The following is a 19,728-nucleotide window of genomic DNA, read 5'->3' as shown; positions in this document are numbered from 1 at the left end:
TAAAAGGCTGCTGAAGAAGATTAGGGCACACGGAGTTGGGGGTAGTGTGTTAAAGTGGATTGGGGACTGGCTATCCGACAGGAAGCAGAGAGTCGGAATAAATGGGTGTTTTTCCGGTTGGAGGAAGGTAACTAGTGGCGTGCCGCAGGGATCGGTACTCGGGCCGCAAATGTTTACCATTTTATATAGATGATCTGGAGGAGGGGACGGAGTGTAGGGTAACGAAGTTTGCAGACGACACAAAGATAAGTGGAAAAGTGAATCGTGTGGAGGACGGAGAAGATCTGCAGAGAGATTTGGACAGGCTGAGTGAGTGGGCGAGGATATGGCAAATGGAGTATAACGTTGAGAAATGCGAGGTTATACACTTTGGAGGAAATAATAACAAATGGGATTACTATCTCAATGGAAACAAATTAAAACATGCTACCGTGCAAAGGGACCTGGGGGTCCTTGTGCATGAGACGCAAAAGCCCAGTCTGCAGGTACAACAGGTGATCAAGAAGGCAAATGGGATGTTGGCCTATATTGCGAAGGGCATAGAATATAAAAGCAGGGATGTCTTGATGCACCTGTACAGGGCATTGGTGAGGCCGCAGCTGGAATACTGTGTGCAGTATTGGTCCCCTTATATGAGGAAGGATATATTGGCATTGGAGGGAGTGCAGAGAAGGTTCACCAGGTTGATACCGGAGATGAGGCGTTTGGATTATGAGGAGAGGCTGAGGAGATTGGGTTTGTACTCGTTGGAGTTTAGAAGGATGAGGGGGGATCTTATGGAGACTTATAGGATAGGGTGGAGGCGGAGAGATTCTTTCCACTTAGTAAGGACGTTAAAACTAGAGGACACAGCCTCAAAATAAAGGGGGGTCGGTTTAAGACAGAGTTGAGGAGGAACTTCTTCTCCCAGAGGGTGGTGAATCTCTGGAATTCTCTGCCCACTGAGGTGGTGGAGGCTACCTCGCTGAATATGTTTAAAGCGCGGATGGATGGATTCCTGATCGGTAAGGGAATTAAGGGTTATGGGGATCAGGCGGGTAAGTGGTACTGATCCACGTCAGATCAGCCATGATCTTATTGAATGGCGGGGCAGGCTCGTGGGGTTAGATGGCCTACTCCTGCTCCTATTTCTTATGTTCTTATGTTCTTATGGTTATGCCGTTGGCTGCAAGGAGCTCTCATTCTGTGGAGTTACTTGCACCAGTGAGGTACAAAAGGGTGTTTTGAAAATGTGGAAAGAAAGCGTAGACTAGTGGGTCACCAGTCTTGAGCAGACAGGAAATGAAGATTTAAAATTTTGTGCAGTGTTGCTCACGAACATTGCATCAAAAATCATCTTTAGTTGTGCGTAGTCTGTCCACAAACTCTCGTGCCCAATATCACTTGGATTATTTTGGCTTCAAGTCAAATGAAAGGGATATGGATCCTGAGGCCTTACAATGGTGTGAAAATGGGAAAACACTTATTGCAACATTGTCAAGCGGTTGTCGGGAGGGACAACAACTCATTAATGTCTGGATTTGGAGGAATTGTGGACGCTCTTCAGAAGCTATCCAGTTAGGAATAGTTCTGAGATGTACGGTATATGCATATGCAGCACGAGTTGAATCCAGTCCATATTGGCTATTGTGCAGTTTGAAGAGGGAGAAATGGGGAGAGCAGTAGATGAATTCACGTAGCATTTGGTGGCAGAGGTTGTCATGTACCTGAGACTTGTTTGAATCTGTTAACGATGATGCTTCATTCTCTTATGGTGTGTATGCGCATTTTATATTCTAACTCTCACTGCTCTGTGAGGATGGTTATGAGCTTGGGGAACTGTGACAACCCTTAAGTATTTAATACAACTGAGTAACTTAGTTTGGGTGTGAAGCCACAGAGACAGGACCTATAGCCAAGTGAGGGCAGCTTTCTTCCCTAAAAGGATATTTGAGAACCAAATGGATTTTGGCAATAATCCAAGGTTTGTGGTCAACATTTATTTAATTTTTTTTTAATGACATCAACTTCATTCCAGTTTTTTCTGTGTGGGATTTGTACACAATCTCTGAATTATTGGTCTAGGTTTCTGGATTAGCAATGCAGCCGCCTAACCACTCGCCTTGCGCAAGAATACAATATCTTTAACCAAAGGCATTTTGCCCTTCACCTCCAGTTGAGTGTCACTGTAAACTGTTGTTCAACTATTGCTGAAGTTCTGAGAGCGGGATAGATGGGCGTTCCCTAATTTCCTTTGTTTTTCTTTCCTGTGAAATTCCAAGGTAAGCAAGCAAACCCAGAGGAACGGAAAGCTGCCCTGAAAGCTGCTGAGGACTTCATTACCAAAATGGAATATCCCAAACACACTCAGGTGAGGAGCGCTGGAGTGCTTTGTGTCGAATGAAAGCAGCGCTTCCCTCAGCCACCTTCCTTCAACCATGGTAGCGAGACCACCTTGGCGAATGGTTGGAGCGGGCTAGGAAAATGTTAAAAACGATGGAGGAGCAATGATTTGGAATTTATGCAAGAAATCCCAAGATTAACCTGTTCGCATTTCATTTCGAAGGGTTCACCACAGGGTACTTTGTATCGTTCGTCTATTTAGGAATCTGAGATAAAATCATTGCAGAAGGAGGCCATTCGACCCATCGATTCTGCGCCGACTCTCTGATAAAGCATTTTGCCCAGGCCCCCCACCTGCCATATCCCCATGTAGGGGCTTTTTCAGAGGCTAGGTATTGAGTTCAATTTCCACTAATACAAAGACTCGCGAAAGTCGTTCTTTATTGACCAACGTAGGTTGGGAGAGCAAGGGTTGGGCGGTCCAACACTTCTCTGAAATTACATCACCATGGCAATGCAATTATACAATTTCCAAAAGATATTTAACCCTCTGACTCGACGCAATCAGAAATGAACCAATCATCATTACTACAGGTCAATTATTATTAATAAATGTCATATACCCTGGCCAATTGCAGATATTCTCTGGCACCATGGGAACAATAAGTGCTCGCGGTTTCTGCCTGACTTTTCCATGGCCACCTGTTGCCATGACACTCTTAAAAGCAAATTACTGCGGATGCTGGAATCTGAAACCAAAAGAGAAAATGCTGGAAAATCTCAGCAGGTCTGGCAGCATCTGCAAGGAGAGAAAAGAGCTGATGTTTCGAGTTCAGATGACCCTTTGCTTTGACAAAGGGTCATCTGGACTGGAAACGTCAGCTCTTTTCTCTCCTTGCAGATGTTGCCAGGCCTGCTGAGATTTTCCAGCATTTTCTCTCTTGGCCATGACTCTCTTATCTAGTTGAAGGCTTTGTCTATTCATTAGACCGTCTGAGTTTGCTCGCTTTGCCCTTGGCTTATGAATTTTCTATTCATAAGGACTGTCTGGAATTCATGCCAGTAAGAGCTTCTATGGGTGTATTGTTATAAAGAATGTGGTTCACTTTACTGGCCTTTTTCCCATGATGCCTGAGAACTCTGCGCCATTAGCCAAACTGTAACACACTTTTCAGAATTATGTTTAAATTCTTTAACTGCGGTTGTGTTTTTATGCTGACAGTACCATAAATATATATAAAATGTATATTATTTATATAGTCTGATTCTTATCCTAAGCTAATCCACTCTGTTCTAATAGTCTTTGTTAGTGTTTTAAATCCCAGAGTATTTTGAAGTCCTCTAACACCCTGTAATCCCACGTATTTAGGGGAGGCGATGACTAGACTTTTAATACAGAAAATCAGCAAATGTTCTGGGGACCCAGGTTCGAATCCCGTCGCAGCAGATGGAGGAATTTGAATTCAATAAAAATCTGGAATTAAGAATCTACTGGTGACCATGAAACCACTGTCAATTGTCAGAAAATCACATCTGGTTCACCAATGTCCTTTAGGGAAGGAAATCTTCCGTCCTTACCTAGTCTGGGCTACATGTGACTCCAGAGCCACAGCAATGTGGTTGACTCTCAACTGCCTCTGAACAGTGACAACGATGGATGGGCAATAAATGCTGGCCAGCCAACAATGCCCATGTCCTACGAATGAATTTTTAAAAAACCCTAATCTACACATCTTGGGACGCTAAGGGCCAATTTAGCATGGCCAATCCACCTAACCCACACATCTTTGGACTGTGGGAGGAAACCAGAGCATCCTAAGGAAACCCAAGCAGACATGGGGAGAATGTGCAAACTCCACATACAGTTGCTCAAGGCTGGATTTGAACCCTGGTCCCAGGTGCTGTGAGGCAGCAGTGCTAATCGCTGTGCCATCGTGTTGCCCAATGAGATGTCTTGCTGTGTTTTTTTTTTGCAACAATTAGATTTTCATTTTGGCAGTTGTATACTTGGAGGGAAACTGATTTAGCAGTTTTCAGTGTGTGGTTAAAATTCACATTTCAAACTAGAAGCATTGTAATAAAGCTCCCAATGTTCTGTTTCTTAGGTTCAGATTCTGCCAGAGACTGGGGAAACTCCACTGTTCAAGCAGTTCTTCAAGAATTGGGTTGACCTGTACCAGACTGAGGGAATGGGAACCTGCTACATCTCTGGACAGATTGCCAAAATTGAAAAAGTGCCTTTTGACGCTTCGACTTTGCATGAGTCTCCTGCCATGGCTGCCCAGCACGGAATGGTGGATGATGGGTCTGGAGAGAAAACGGTAAAAACGCAACGCATGTTGCTAACGGCTAACATCGCCAAGATTGCTCTGAAGAGGCTCTCGCTGAGAATAAAGCTATACTATGATGCAGTAGTTCACGGGCAGCAGTAAGATTTGGAGTGGATTGCTACACTGTGGAAATTAAATCTGATCGACAAGTGGGACTGGGAATAGTATCAGGCCAACGCTGTTTCCTTGGGCAGGACTGGGCCTACAGGCTAAGGGTGTCCAGTACTTGTTCTGTGCTGATCTGAGCCAGGGATGATGGCACTGGGGGGGGGGGGGTTGATAATGTGCCCGTGTGTTCCTAGTCCAGGGAAGGAAACGGGTGCAATTTTAGTGCTAGCCCCATGTTCCGCACTGTGTATCTGCTGGGTGAAGATTAATGCAGCTCGTGGCACTACTCACTGTTTGCTAGTAACATGAAAATTGGCCAGTTGGTCAACACACTGGAAAGAGGCTGAGGCCTTGACTGCTCCCAACATGTGTTCCTGCCCCTGGCAGGGTGGGGGGTAAGAGGGTATCCCTGCCCTGGGTAAGAGGGTATCCCTGCCCCTGGCAAGGTCGGGGTGGGGGAAGGAGAAAGAGGGTGTCCCTGCCCCTGGCAAGGTGGGAGGAGGAGAAAAATGCTAGCTTGCCAGTACCAACAATAAATTGAATTGAAACTTTCAGATCTGGCGCATTGAAGGCAGTGACAAAGTGGCTGTTGACCCGAGCACTTACGGCCAGTTCTATGGGGGAGACTGCTACATTATCCTGTACGATTACACCTTTTCTGGACGACAAGGTCACATCATCTATTACTGGTAAGCTGCTGGAAAGTCTTGTTAGACATTTTTTGCATTCGTTAGGATGCTGGACCCAATCCCCAAGGTATGATATCCAGTCTAGACCTCCACAGTTTTGTTATTGTCAGCATAAATGTGCGGATAGGATGCCCCCCCCCCCTCTTAGAGTAACTCCAGTGACAAACTGGGGATCTTTTATCAAAACAAGCTTTATTTTGAACACCGTTTAGGAATAACTCTAATAAAACGAAACAGTGTAACTCTTAACTGTTGAACAATCTTTCAACTTGAAAAGAAACAAATCTTAACTTCTAACTTATCACTATTTCCATTCCAATTAAGCAATATTTCTTAATAGTTAGCAAAATACAGGTAAATACACTCCCTGACTTGGGTAACAGCTTTAAAGTTTTGAGAGAGAGAGAGCCTCGTTTTAACAGCTCCAGTCACTAACTCCCTCTAAAAATGAAAATGGAACATTTTGTTCTTGCTGCAAGTCTACCTCCTCCCATGAACCAAACATGACTGTCAACCACTCCAATCTGCAATCCCCGGATAACTTAAATAAACCAAATGTATCGACTCTACAAAGTAACACATTCCTCACTAAAATTAGTTATTATCCTGCTTTCTCAGCATCTGATCTCCCTGTAACAAAACACTGCATCTTAAAGCAATTCCCCTTAAACATAAAATATATTCACAGCACAGTATCGTCACAATTAATTGTTTTGAAAGGAAACTTCTCTGAGGCACCCCTCGTGCATCAATGGGTACATGCTCACTCGAGCATACACCCAGAGAGTTTTAAACAGTCGTGTCCTGTGTTAGTTCAGCTGGTTGTACAAGATTCTGCCTTTATTGTGCGAGAAGGAATGGATAACTAATCCATTAACCGACCACTCTTGTCACACTATTTGTGCAATCTTACTGCACTTGCCAACGTAAACATAACCATGAAACCATTTCTAAAAGTGATTTAGTGGCGAGAATTGTCAGTGTGCCTTGAGGATGTTAAAGATGTGATAGTCAAAGGAAGAATCCATCCTTATTTGGAGTCGATATTATTCATGAAGTGGAACATTGCAACGTTAGAAATGCAGGTTCCTTTAAAACCTGATGGGTAACCTGGGCTGGTGAGTGGGCTGCATGATTGAAATCAAGTTTGTTCACTAAACGTGGCCCCATGAATCAGATTAAATACATTTAATGCCATATTCTATAATGACTATAGAAGATGCTTCTTCATTAGGGTGGCACAGTGGTTAGAACTGCTGCCTCACAGTGCCAGGGGCCTGGGTTTGATTCCTGGCTTGGGTGACTGTGTGGAGTTTGCACGTTCTCCCCGTGTCTGCGTGGGTTTCCTCCCACAGTCTGAAAGACGTGCTGGTTAGGTACATTGGCCATGCTAAATTCTCCCTCGGTGTCCGCGAACAGGCGCCGGAGTGTGACGACTAAGGGATTTTCACAGTAACTTCATTGCAGTGTTAATGTAAGCCTACTTGTGACTAATAAATAAACTTTTTATATATTTAATAGAGCTATCAACTTCAAATGGTTTTTTTAAAAAAAAAAGAAATATTTATAATTTGGACGCAGAGGGAGCACATGGCTCTCACAGTCAATGTTGTGAGTAATCGGCATGAATCTCACTTCACTTGCCCTTTGCGTGCGTATCACTTAAGTCATATTGGTCGGAAAAAATTATGTGGGCAGAAGTCAGAGGAATGTGGCAACCCTGAGCATGGGCAACAGTCAACAAAATGTCTCGCTGGCCATATTCCAGATCCCCACGCGTCGCGCGTGTCCCCCCCCCCCCCCCCCCCCCAGGCCGCACGTTGTCCACCGTTGCTTTAAAGCATAAACCAGCTCTTGCTACAAGCTGAATTGGAGCAGGTGATGCTCACTGACGCTTTATTAAAGAGGTTTTTCCTCCCAGGTTGGGGATGTTTCTGGGCAGGGAGAGGGTCCAGACGGGAAGAGTGGGAAGTAGTGTTTGTACTGGATGATCCTGTCACAATAAAACAGTAATGAACCATTCCTCTGTCTAATTGGAGCAAAACACCTGAGGATGCTCAGAATAGCATGTTCTGTTTTTATTCTTCTGTCTAACTTGGTAAATAGATATTCACCTGTTTAATATGCATCTCCGGACTATTCTCGTCCTGTGTCAGTGTGTCCCTGTGCTCCGTAACCATCCAATCAATACCCTCCACTTGAATGTATTGAATCCCTACAATGCAGAACATGGCCATTCAGCCCAACCCCCTCATTCTATCCCCATAACCCTGTGCATTTACCATGACCAATCAACCTAACCCGCACCTCTTCGGGAGGAAACTGGAGCACCCGGAGGAAACCCACGCAGGCATTGGGTGAGTATGCAAACGGTCACCCGAGGCTGGAATCTAACCCAGGTTCCTGGCGCTGTGAGGCAGCAGGGCTAACCGCCGTGCCACCCTCCGTTCCATATGTACATAACCTCAATTGATGCATTTAACTATCTCAATGGAGGGTCATGGGTTCTTGCTGTTTTAAATGACTCTGTAGTTGGTATCTTTATTTGTGACTGGGTGAGGGCAGGAGCTGTTCCTTTAAATAACCTGATAGAACTGGAACCTAATCTTTACACGTTTACAAGCTTTTATTTACAGAGCCTTTACTTTAACAGCAGTTTTTCAAGTTTAAAGTGAAAACTAGAAGTGGGCAGCAAAGGAGTCTGGGAAGGGTTTTTATTTTAACTTTAAAAGTCAGTTACCTGGGAGGTTCCCCCTCATTGATCCACTGGAGCAAGCTGAGAGGGGTGATTGAAAAGCAGCAGTGCTGGTAAGAGATTAATTGGATTAATTGAATTGTTTATTTATTTAATTAGTCAGCTAGTGTGTGTATTTTTTTGGCCTTTACTTTAACAGCAGTTTTTCAAGTTTAAAGTGAAAACTAAAAGTGGGCAGCAAAGGAGTCTGGGAAGGGTTTTTATTTTAACTTTAAAAGTCAGTTACCTGGGTGGTTCCCCCTCAGTAGTAGTTTTTTTTTCTCTCGGGCCCCTTGCCCTATAAATTGGTGCAGAGGAGATACCCGATCCTCTACACTGGTAGAGGATCCCACCCTTCCATCCTCCTCTAACCTAATTATAAGTGTGGGGAAGTTTTTTGTTTTCTTTTTTTCTTGCTGGTAATGGCTTCAGGGATGGCAGTTCAGGCAGTATGCTGCATCTCCTGTGGGATGTATGTGGTGAGGAAATCCAGTAGTGTTTCAGGAGATTTTAGTTGTAAGAAGTGCATTAGATTGCAGCTTCTGGAGGAGCGTGTAAAGGAGCTGGAGGGGGAGGTAGAGGAACTCCGCATAATTCGGGAGGCGGAGGTGGAAGTTGATAGGAGTTATAGAGAAATAGTAACTCCTAGAAATGAGGCTTGGGTCAATGCCAGGAGGAGGGGTAAGAAGCAATCGGGAAGACAATCCCCTGGGGCGGTTCCCCTCCATAATAGGTTTTCGGTGCTGGAGGCTACAGTTGAGGAGGAATCAACTGAGCATAGAGAGCAGATCTCTGGGGGTGAGCCGAGTGAGAAAGCTCAGGTGGTTAGGGGCTGTAAAAGACTGGGCCTTGTGATTGGGGACTCCACAATTAAGGGGACAGATAGGAGGGTCGGAACTAAAGGTAGGGACTTAGGGTTGGTGTGTTGCCTACCAGGGGCTGGGGTCCGGGATGTGTCTGACAGGGTATTCAGGACTCTTAGGGGGGAGGGAGATAAACCACAAGTTATTGTACATGTGGGGACACACGACATAGGGAGGATAGGGGAAGGGGATATTAGGCAGGGATTTATGGAGTTGGGGTGGAAACTAAAGGCCAAGACTGACAGAGTGGTTATCTCTGGACTCTTGCCTGTACCACGGGATAGTTTAGAGAGGAATAGGGAGAGGGAAGGTTTGAATTCATGGCTGAGGGGATGGTGCAGGAGGGAGGGGTTCAGGTACTTAAGCAATTGGGGCTCGTACTGGGGAAGGTGTGACCTCTATGAGAAGGATGGTCTACACCTTAATCAGAAGGGGACCAATATCCTGGGGGGTAAATTTGCTAAGGCCATGCAGGGAGGTTTAAACTGATTCGGGGGGGGGGGAGGGATCCTGAGTAGTGGGGCTGAAAGTGAGGGATGCATGGATGGGGACTGCAATGCACGGCATTGCAGAGGTGGGGTGGAGCAGGGTTTGAAATGTGTATACTTCAATGCCAGGAGTATTCGCAATAAAGTGGGTGAACTTGCAGCGTGGATCAGTACCTGGGACTTCGATGTTGTGGCTATTTCAGAGACATGGATAGAGCAGGGGCAGGAATGGATGCTGCAGGTCCCGGGGTTCAAATGTTTTAGTCGAAGTAGGGAAGGAGGTAGAAGAGGGGGAGGGGTAGCATTATTGGTCAGAGATTGTATCACAGTGTCAGAGAGGAGGTTTGATGAGGACTTATCTGTTGAGGTAGTATGGGCGGAGATTAGAAATAGGAGAGGAGAGGTCACCCTGTTGGGAGTCTTTTATAGACCTCCTAAAAGTTCTAGAGAGGTTGAGGAAAGGATTGCGGAGTCAATCCTGCTTAGGAGTGAAAGTAATAGGGCAATTGTTATGGGGGATTTTAACTTGACTAATATTGACTGGAATTGTTATAGCTCTAGCTCGTTAGAGGGGTCAGTTTTTGTTCAAAGCGTGCAGGAAGGTTTTTTGACTCAGTATGTAGACAGGCCAACTAGAGGTGAGGCTATATTGGATCTGGTGCTGGGAAATGAGCCAGACCAGGTGCTAGACTTGGAAGTTGGTGTGCATTTTGGTGATAGTGACCACAATTCGGTTACGTTCACCTTAGTGATGGAAAGGGATAGGCATGAACCTCGGGCCAGTGGTTTTAGCTGGGGGAAGGGTAATTATGAGGCTATTAGGAGAGAATTAGGAAACATAGGTTGGACTAGGAGATTACAGGGACTGGGAACGTCCGACATGTGGAGTTTTTTCAAGGAGCAGCTACTGCGAGTCTGTGATAGGTATGTCCCTGTCAGGCAAGGGGGAATTGGTAGGGCTAGGGAACCGTGGTGCACCAAAAAAGTTTCTTTGTTGGTTAAAAAGAAAAAGGAGGCTTATGTTCGGATGAGACGTGAGCACTCGGGTAGTGCACTAGAAAGCTTTAGATTGGCTAAGAGGGAGTTGAAGAGCGAGCTTAGAAGGGCTAAAAGGGGACATGAGAAGACTTTGGCGGATAGGGTTAAAGAGAATCCTAAGGCGTTCTATAGGTATGTCAAGAACAGAAGGTTGGTTAGGGCAAGTTTAGGGCCAGTTATAGATGGCAGAGGGAAGTTATGTGTGGAACCGGAGGAGATTGGTGAAGCATTGAACCAATATTTCTCTTCGGTGTTCACGCAAGGGGACATGAATATAGCTGAGGAGGACACTGGGTTGCAGGGGAGTAGAATAGACAGTATTACAGTTGATAAGGAGGATGTGCAGGATATTCTGGAGGGTCTGAAAATAGATAAATCCCCTGGTCCGGATGGGATTTATCCAAGGATTCTCTGGGAGGCAAGAGAAGTGATTGCAGAGCCTCTGGCTCTGATCTTCAGGTCGTCGTTGGCCTCTGGTATAGTACCAGAAGATTGGAGGTTAGCGAATGTTGTCCCATTGTTTAAGAAGGGGAACAGAGACTTCCCCGGGAATTATAGACCGGTGAGTCTCACTTCTGTTGTCGGCAAGATGTTGGAAAAAATTATAAGGGATAGGATTTATAGTTATTTGGAGAGTAATGAATTGATAGGTGATAGTCAGCATGGTTTTGTGGCTGGTAGGTCGTGCCTTACTAACCTTATTGAGTTTTTTGAGAAAGTGACCAAGGAGGTGGATGGGGGCAAGGCAGTGGACGTGGTATATATGGATTTTAGTAAGGCGTTTGATAAGGTTCACCATGGTAGGCTTCTGCAGAAAATGCAGATGTATGGGATTGGGGGTGATCTAGGAAATTGGATCAGGAATTGGCTAGCGGATAGGAAACAGAGGGTGGTGGTTGATAGTAAATATTCATCATGGAGTGCGGTTACAAGTGGTGTACCTCAGGGATCTGTTTTGGGGCCACTGCTGTTTGTAATATTTATTAATGATCTGGATGAGGGTATAGTTGGGTGGATTAGCAAATTTGCTGATGACACCAAAGTCGGTGGTGTGGTAGACAGTGAGGAAGGGTGTCGTAGTTTGCAGGAAGACTTAGACAGGTTGCAAAGTTGGGCCGAGAGGTGGCGGATGGAGTTTAATGCGGAGAAGTGTGAGGTAATTCACTTTGGTAGGAATAACAGATGTGTTGAGTATAGGGCTAACGGGAGGACTTTGAATAGTGTGGAGGAGCAGAGGGATCTAGGTGTATGTGTGCATAGATCCCTGAAAGTTGGGAATCAAGTAGATAAGGTTGTTAAGAAGGCATATGGTGTCTTGGCGTTTATTGGTAGGGGGATTGAATTTAGGAGTCGTAGCGTTATGTTGCAACTGTACACAACTCTGGTGCGGCCGCACTTGGAGTACTGTGTGCAGTTCTGGTCCCCACATTACAGGAAGGATGTGGAGGCTTTGGAGAGGGTGCAGAGGAGGTTTACCAGGATGTTGCCTGGTATGGAGGGGAGATCCTATGAGGAGAGGCTGAGGGATTTGGGATTGTTTTCGCTGGAAAGGCGGCGGCTAAGAGGGGATCTTATTGAAACATATAAGATGATTAGAGGTTTAGATAGGGTGGATAGTGATAGCCTTTTTCCTCTGATGGAGAAATCCAGCACGAGGGGGCATGGCTTTAAATTGAGGGGGGGTAGTTATAGAACCGATGTCAGGGGTAGGTTCTTTACCCAGAGGGTGGTGAGGGATTGGAATGCCCTGCCAGCATCAGTAGTAAATGCGCCTAGTTTGGGGGCGTTTAAGAGATCCGTAGATAGGTTCATGGACGAAAAGAAATTGGTTTAGGTTGGAGGGTCACAGTTTTTTTTTAACTGGTCGGTGCAACATCGTGGGCCGAAGGGCCTGTTCTGCGCTGTAATGTTCTATGTTCTATGAGCCACACATTACGAACATGTACCCCCAAACTTTAGACTCGATGGGCCAAATGGCCTCCTTCTCATAGAAACCCTACAGTACAGAAAGAGGCCATTCGGCCCATTGAGTCTGCACTGACCACAATCCCACCCAGGCCCTACCCCCATAACCCTACACATTTACCTGCTAATCCCTCTAACCTACGCATCTCAGGACACTAAGGGGCAATTTTAGCATGGTCAATCAAGCTAACCCACACATCTTTGGACTGTGGGAGGAAACCGGAGCACCCGGAGGAAACCCACGCAGACACGAGGAGAATGTGCAAACTCCACACAGACAGTGAGCCGAGCCGGGAATCGAACCCAGGTTCCTGGAGCTGTGAAGCAGCAGTGCTAACCACTGTGCTACCGTTCTGCACTGTAGGATTCTATGATTCTTTAACTACTGCCTCTCCTCTTTGGGACATTGAGTGCTGGGGCCTAAATATCACAAAACACTGTAGTCATTTTTTTTCTTGGCTTGTTTCCTTTTATAATGAATATGTTAGATTGGGGAATTCTCTGGAACCTTTGCACCTACTTGCTGCTGCCTCTCGTCAACTGAAGATTTTTTAAAACATGAAGTTGTCCTCCATTTGGATATGGGGGAGAAAGAATGTATTTTCAGATTCCGAATGGAGTTCATTTTGTTTCTATGAAGGGACAGTTCACACTCGGTCTATAAGCTTTACTCAGCGCTGCCACCCAGTGGTGTGTATGGCATCTGCACCTATTCAGTTGTTGAGGAAAGAGCAATTTGATCAACAGCCTAAGCAGGTTCCTTGCACTTGGGAGTGTTCCTAATGGAGAGTGTCTCACCGCCCTGCCACTCACCACAGTAACTGGTCGCTGATTTGAAAAACTGCACTTCATAGAATTATATAATCCCTACAGTGCAGAAGGAGGCCATTCAGCCCATCGAGTCTGCACTGACCACAATCTCACCCAGGCCCTATCCCCATAACCCCATGCATTTACCCTAACTAGTCCCCCTAACACTACGGGGAATTTAGCATGGCCAATCCACCTAATCAGCATGTCTTTCGGAATGTGGGAGGAAACCAGAGGAAACCCACGCAGACACGGAGAATGTGCAGACTCCACACAGACAGTGACCCAAGCCGGGAATCGAACCTGGATCCCTGGCGCTGAGAGGCAGTAGTGCTAACCACTGTGCCACCTTTGTGATTTAAAAAAAATTTTAATCTATAAAGAGCCTTTTGCTGCCTTTGCCTCCCATCTCTCCTGGAAACAGAGCCATCAGTACCGGCCGTGTGTGTGGCCCTGACTCTTCTCTCTCCTCTCCCCAGCAAGCATCACCTGCATTCAAACTGAGACTGAACCTGGAGTGGGGGGTGGGTGGGAGGCCGGCCTTTGGTCATTTTCTATTCAATCGTGGGACATGGGCGCTGTTGTCTGGCCAGTATTTGTTACCCATCCCCCCCCTCTTGTCCTTGAGGAGGTTTTGGTGAGCGTTGCCTTGAATTGCTGCAGTCCATGTTCTGTGAGTTGATCTCCAATGCCGTTGGGGAGGGAACATCGAACCCCGACGGTGCAGAAGGAGGCCATTCGGCCCATCGAGTCTGCACCAACCGCAATCCCACCTAGGCCCTATTCCAGTAACCTCGCGGATTTACCCTGATAATCCCCTGACACTAGGGTCAATTTAGTATGGCCAATCAACCTAACCCGCACATCTTTGGACTTCCAGGATTGTGACTTGGTGCTGTATTAATAGTGTTAATAGAATGTTAATGCCTTAATTACATGCAATTGATAGGCATTAATTAGGGTTCTATTCGAACTCGTAGAGACTTGCTGGAACTGCAGAACGATTGAGTTTGGAGGTATATGCTTGTAATGTTTCACTCTGCAAATAAATTTTTGATCCTTCAAAATTTTTCATCCTTCAAAAAAGAATCATCTTCAGCAATACAACAAGATGATGCATTTAATCACTGCAGCGTCAGTGGAGCTAACTCGAGTCTAGTCTACTGGTTAATATGTGTTGGTTGTATTACAGGTTAGGAGCTGATTCATCCCAGGATGAAATGGGTGCTGCTGCCATCCTGACTGCCCAGCTGGACGAGAAACTGGGAGGTGGCCCAGTCCAGGTAAAAACAACACCTTTCCAAAGCAAAGTGCGGTCAGCAAATCACCATCGCTGTTATCGGAGAATGAATAAGTTTGATTTATTATTGTCACATGTATTAACATAGTGAAAAGTATTGTTTCTTGCCCGCTATACAGACAAAGCATACCGTTCATAGGGAAGGAAATGAGAGTGTGCAGAATGTAGGGTTACATACAGGCATAGCTAGGGTGCAGAGAAAGATCAACTTGATGCGAGGTCAGTCCATTCAAAAGTCTGACAGCAGCAGGGAAGAAGCTGTTCTTGAGTCGGTTGGTACGTGACCTTAGACTTTTGTATCTTCTTCCTGACGGAAGAAGGTGAAAGAGAGTGTGTCCGGGGTGCGTGGAGTCCTTGATTATGCGGCTGCTTTGCCGAGGCAGCGGGGAGTGTAGACGGAGTCAATGAATGGGAGGCTGGTTTACGTGATGGATTGGGCTACATTCACGACCTTTTGTAGTTTTTTGCGGTCTTGGGCAGAGCAGGAGCCATACCAAGCTGCGATACAACCAGAAAGAATGCTTTCTATGGTGCATCTGTAAAAGTCAATGAGAGTCGTAGCGGACATGCCAAATTTCCTTTGTCTTCTGAGAAAGTAGAGGCATTGGTGGGCTTTCTTAACTATAGTGTCAGCATGGGGGGGCCCAGGACAGGTTGATTGATCTGGAAACCTAAAAACAGCTGTCGTCAGCTTATATAAAACTATGACAAAAGTAAGTGTCAGGGGCGGCTTAGCACTGTTGCCTCACAGCATCCGGAACCAGAGTTGGATTCTGGCCTTGGGTGACTGTGTGTGCAAACTCCGCACAGACATTCTCCCCGTGTCTGCCTGGGTCTCCTCCCACACTCCAAAGATGTGTGGATTAGGTTGACTGACTGTGCTAAATTGACCCTCAAGGGTCAGGGGGATTAGCAGGGGAAATACATGGGGTTAAAGGGATAGGACCTGGGTGGGATTCGGGTTTGATGGACTGAATGGCCTCCTCCTGCACTGGGGGGGATTCTATAATTAATTTAATTTTCTGGTGCACGTGGAAATACCAAACGTCCTCGAAACTAGAAATCCGACAGAAACAACGATACAGCTGTGCGTTGCCAGCTTGTTTATGCAGAGTTTAGTCCCATGATCGGGCCCAGTAGGCGAATGTAGCAGGTCACTCGGTGAAGCTGCTTTAATTATGTTTGTCTCTTTGCCAGCCAGCTCCACAGGGCATCAATTATTATTGTTTGTGTGTGTCCTGGCACTGCGGGCTTCAGCTATTGAATTCCGTGGGTTTTCCACAATTTGGAATATAACTCTCCGATGGCCTGATTGCGTGCTACCAGAAACTCGGGTTCTGCAGACTGGGAATCCGAAACGTGTAAAAAGACACCTTGATAGAATTAGAATAGTAACTGAAGCGGGTTTCCACCCATTCCTGCAGCGCGCAGGTGAACAGTATTCCACTTCTCCCCGGCTGCAGTGAATTCTACCGAGATTTTACTGTGGCTCTTCTTGTAGTCTGAGGATCTCTACGTCACGCACACAGCCTGAGCGAAGCAGCAGCCGCAACTTGCCTCCACACTGTCGCGTCACCTTCCGAGCAATGCCCATTCCCCATTCGAGTCTGTTTCAGAAACATGGGGAGAGAGTTTAATGTGAGGGAGTAAGGGGAGAGTGTCAATTATTGGTGCTTTTTTTTATTGAATAGTGATTCCCTGGCTATTAAATTTTATCTTAGAATCCCTACAGTACAGAAAGGGGCAATTTGGCCCATCAAATCTGCACCGACTCTCCAACAGGGCATCTTACCCAGGCCCTATCCCTGTAACCCCACGTTAATCCCGCTAATCCCCCCCCCCCCCCCTGACCTGCACATCTTGGGACACGAAGGAGCAATTTACCATGGTTAATTCCCCCTAATCTACACACCTTGGGACTCCAAGGGGCAATTTAAGATGGCCAGTCCACCTATCCTGCACACGTTTGGAGTTGTGGGAGGAAACCGGAGCACCCGGAGGAAACCCACGCAGACACTGGGAGAATGTGTGGAGTTTGCACAGACAGTGACCCCAAGGCCGGAATCGAACCCGGGCCCCTGGCGCTGTGAGGCAGCAGTTCTAACCATTGTGCCAACGTGCCGCGGGGAATGTTAAACTTCTGCTGATGCCTCCAGCCTTTGTCCTGTTCAGGGGAGGCTTAAATCAGTCCTTTCATTCTGCAACCGATTGTGCAGAGACTTCACGCAAACAACATCCCAAGATTCGTCATGTGACTCTCATGCAAAATGTTTTGCACCATCCATTATACAAACGGATAATTCTGAGCTGCTGCAGGGTATCACTCGCCTGCTTGCTTGTTGAATAGACGGGTCGTCCTGATCGCAGAAGCAATGTGAAAGCGAGGTCCTGAATGGGGTTTGAAATGAAGAATAATTTCCTGATTGGATCCCCAAAGCCTTGCTTTCCTCCTCTTGCAGGCTTGTGTCACACAACCCCTGTTTAAAAATAAAATAATCAAATGGAAATATTGGTTTAAAAAGCTTGGCATCAAATAGCAGGATGGTCAGCATCTGAAGTGCGGCAAAAAACAAGCAAAGGTTATTCTGGGACATTGCTCTGACTGGCAAGGCCAGTGTTTGGTTACACATCTCCAGTCTCTGTTGACGGCGATGAGCTGCTGCGTTGACAGTGCTGTTGGATGGGAACTTCCAGGATTTTGACCCAGCAATGGTTTAGACTCTTCAGCACTGAAATCATTAAGTTTAGACCTGAACAAACACACGCTCACTATTCATACACAGAATAGAAATGACAGACCTAGCAGTTTGACAGAGATATTGTGAACAGATGAATTCTTGCACCTTCTAAGCAGTGACTAAATTCCGAGTTCCTCTCTCTCGGCTGCACTGGGCAGAACTTTTATCAAAGGTGACCGTGTCAGCGGTGATGTTTAAAGCAGGTGTAGGACTTGTTTATAGTGCACCGTTCAATATTGCAACTTATGCTCTGACCAATGACAACAATATAATTGTGTTCCGGAAGCAGGATTTAAGTGCTGACTGCCTCTGAATTCCTTAATTCTCCGCAGAGAGCTGACGGTTCCCGAATCATTAACCAGGTATCGACACTTGCTCACTGTCGATTGTGGCTGTTAGTGCCCTGGAACTTGGAGTAAACTGGAATGTGTTCATGACTCTAACCGCGAACCCAGAAAGCATGAGACACTGTGCATGCTCGAGTTTTCCTAATATTGCTGATTTTTTGCAGTTTTTTTTTTGAGACTGGCCTGCTGCTCTTGGTGTGAACTTGTGTTAACCAGAAAGTAGAAATGTTTAAACTTAACAGCTGCGGATGGAATGCTCCTCCTTTTGCATTTATTAACGTCTGACTCTCCTCTGAAGAGTTGATCTATTATTGTCACATGTATTGGGATACAGTGAAAAGTATTGTTTCTCACGCGCTACACAGACAAAGTGTACCGTTCATAGAGCAGGAAAGGAGAGGGTGCCGAATGTAGCGTTACAGTCATAGCTAGGGTGTAGAGAAAGGTCGACTTAATGCGAAGTAGGTCCATCCAAAAGTCTGATGGCAGCAGGGAAGAAGCTGTTCTTGAGTCAGTTGGTCTCAAACTTGTGTATCTTTTTTCCTGGTGGAAGAGTGCATGGAGTCCTTGATTTATGTTGGACACTTTTCCAAGGCAGCGGGAAGTGTAGACAGTCAATGGATGGGAGGTTGGTCTGCGTGATGGACTGGGCTATGTTCACAACTCTTAAATGGGACATGTAGCTGATCCTCGCATATCCATGTACCTATTTTATTATTTTGTGCCTGTATACAATTCTCCTTGAATATTAACATGCCTTGGGATACAGAAAAGGAACATGATGTCAGTGCTGGGGAATTTAAAGCACTTTCTAATTTTGGCATCTAGTGTTTGGCACTGGGAGCTTCCAGCAGTGGTTCGGTACAATGCGAAACTGTATCTCCCAGCCAGAGAAGGGACACTTAACGATTCCCAGGTCTTGTCCATTGAGGGCTAGAATTTACTGATTGGGTTGTTGGTAATGTGCCACGTTGCTCATTAACTGCTTCTATGCTAATTCAGGAACACTATCCCGTTTGTTATAAATGTTAACGCCACATCTGTTGCGATGCCAGAGGAATTTCGTAAGAATGTGTTTAAACGCCAATCCACTAACTGGCTTAAATATAGCACTTGTGCTTTGAGGTTTAATACCAGTCTCTGTGCCCATCCATCCAAAACTAGGGTCTTAAATCCAAGCTGGTAGATTGGGAAGCTACATGTCTATGAAGGCAGACTGGCAATGGGTAGCTTTGAAAGATTTAATAAATGGTTTACAACAAACGTACGTTAATTTGATGCACAAAACCCCAACAACAAGTGATCATTTGATTTGATTTCTTGTCACATGTATTAGTACACAGTGAAAAATATTGTTTCTTGTGTGCTATAGAGACAAAGCATACCATTCATAGAGTATATAAGGGAGAAGGAAAGGAGAGGGTGCAGAATATAGAGTTGCAGTCACAGGGTTTTAATTTGATTTATTATTCTGAATCTCAGAACTCTGTAACCTCTCCCCATTTGGATGATGTGCTTTTCAAATTCTTCCTGCAAAAATGGGCAGTTTCCCATTTTCCCACGTTTTGCCATGAGTGCAAGCTAGCAGGAAACAGAAGTGAACCTTCTAGAGGTCTATAAAAAGGAAAAGATTAGTAAAGACAAATGTGGGACCATTACAGGCAGGCAGGAGAATTTATAATTAAGATAATGGCAGAGAAACTAATCTCAAAATTGTCTGTCTTCATGGAGGACGATACTTTAAAAAGAAAACCTCCCCAGAGAACTAGCAGGAATGAGGAACTGCAAGAAATTAGTATCAGTAAAACAGTAGAACTGGTGAAATTAATGGGACGGGGACTAGAAACTAGAAGCAGGAGTAGGCTATTCAGCCCATCGAACCTGCTCCACCATTCATTTTGATCATGGCTGATCATCTTCAATATCCTCTCAACTCTGGGTGAAAACATTTCTCCACACCTCAGTTCTAAAAGGTTTTACCCCCTATCCTTGAGCA

General features: G+C 45.6%; 1 protein-coding gene across 2 annotated transcripts in view; it reads left to right on the top strand.

The window, feature by feature from the left end:
* LOC144502459 (gelsolin-like) overlaps positions 1 to 19,728 on the top strand; it is a 73,273-nt gene that overhangs the window by 39,485 nt on the left and 14,060 nt on the right. The window contains exons 8-12 of one of the 2 annotated variants that reach the window (XM_078226388.1): positions 2,262 to 2,350; positions 4,428 to 4,643; positions 5,316 to 5,449; positions 14,540 to 14,630; positions 17,718 to 17,747. In XM_078226388.1, coding sequence (XP_078082514.1) covers positions 2,262 to 2,350; positions 4,428 to 4,643; positions 5,316 to 5,449; positions 14,540 to 14,630; positions 17,718 to 17,747 — 560 coding nt within the window. The remainder of the gene's footprint in view (positions 1 to 2,261; positions 2,351 to 4,427; positions 4,644 to 5,315; positions 5,450 to 14,539; positions 14,631 to 17,717; positions 17,748 to 19,728) is intronic. The other variant, XM_078226389.1, reaches the window with a different exon arrangement.

This window comes from Mustelus asterias, chromosome 13 (assembly GCF_964213995.1).
Source record: "Mustelus asterias chromosome 13, sMusAst1.hap1.1, whole genome shotgun sequence".
NCBI lineage: Eukaryota > Metazoa > Chordata > Chondrichthyes > Carcharhiniformes > Triakidae > Mustelus > Mustelus asterias.
This window is presented reverse-complemented; position numbering and strand designations above follow the sequence as displayed.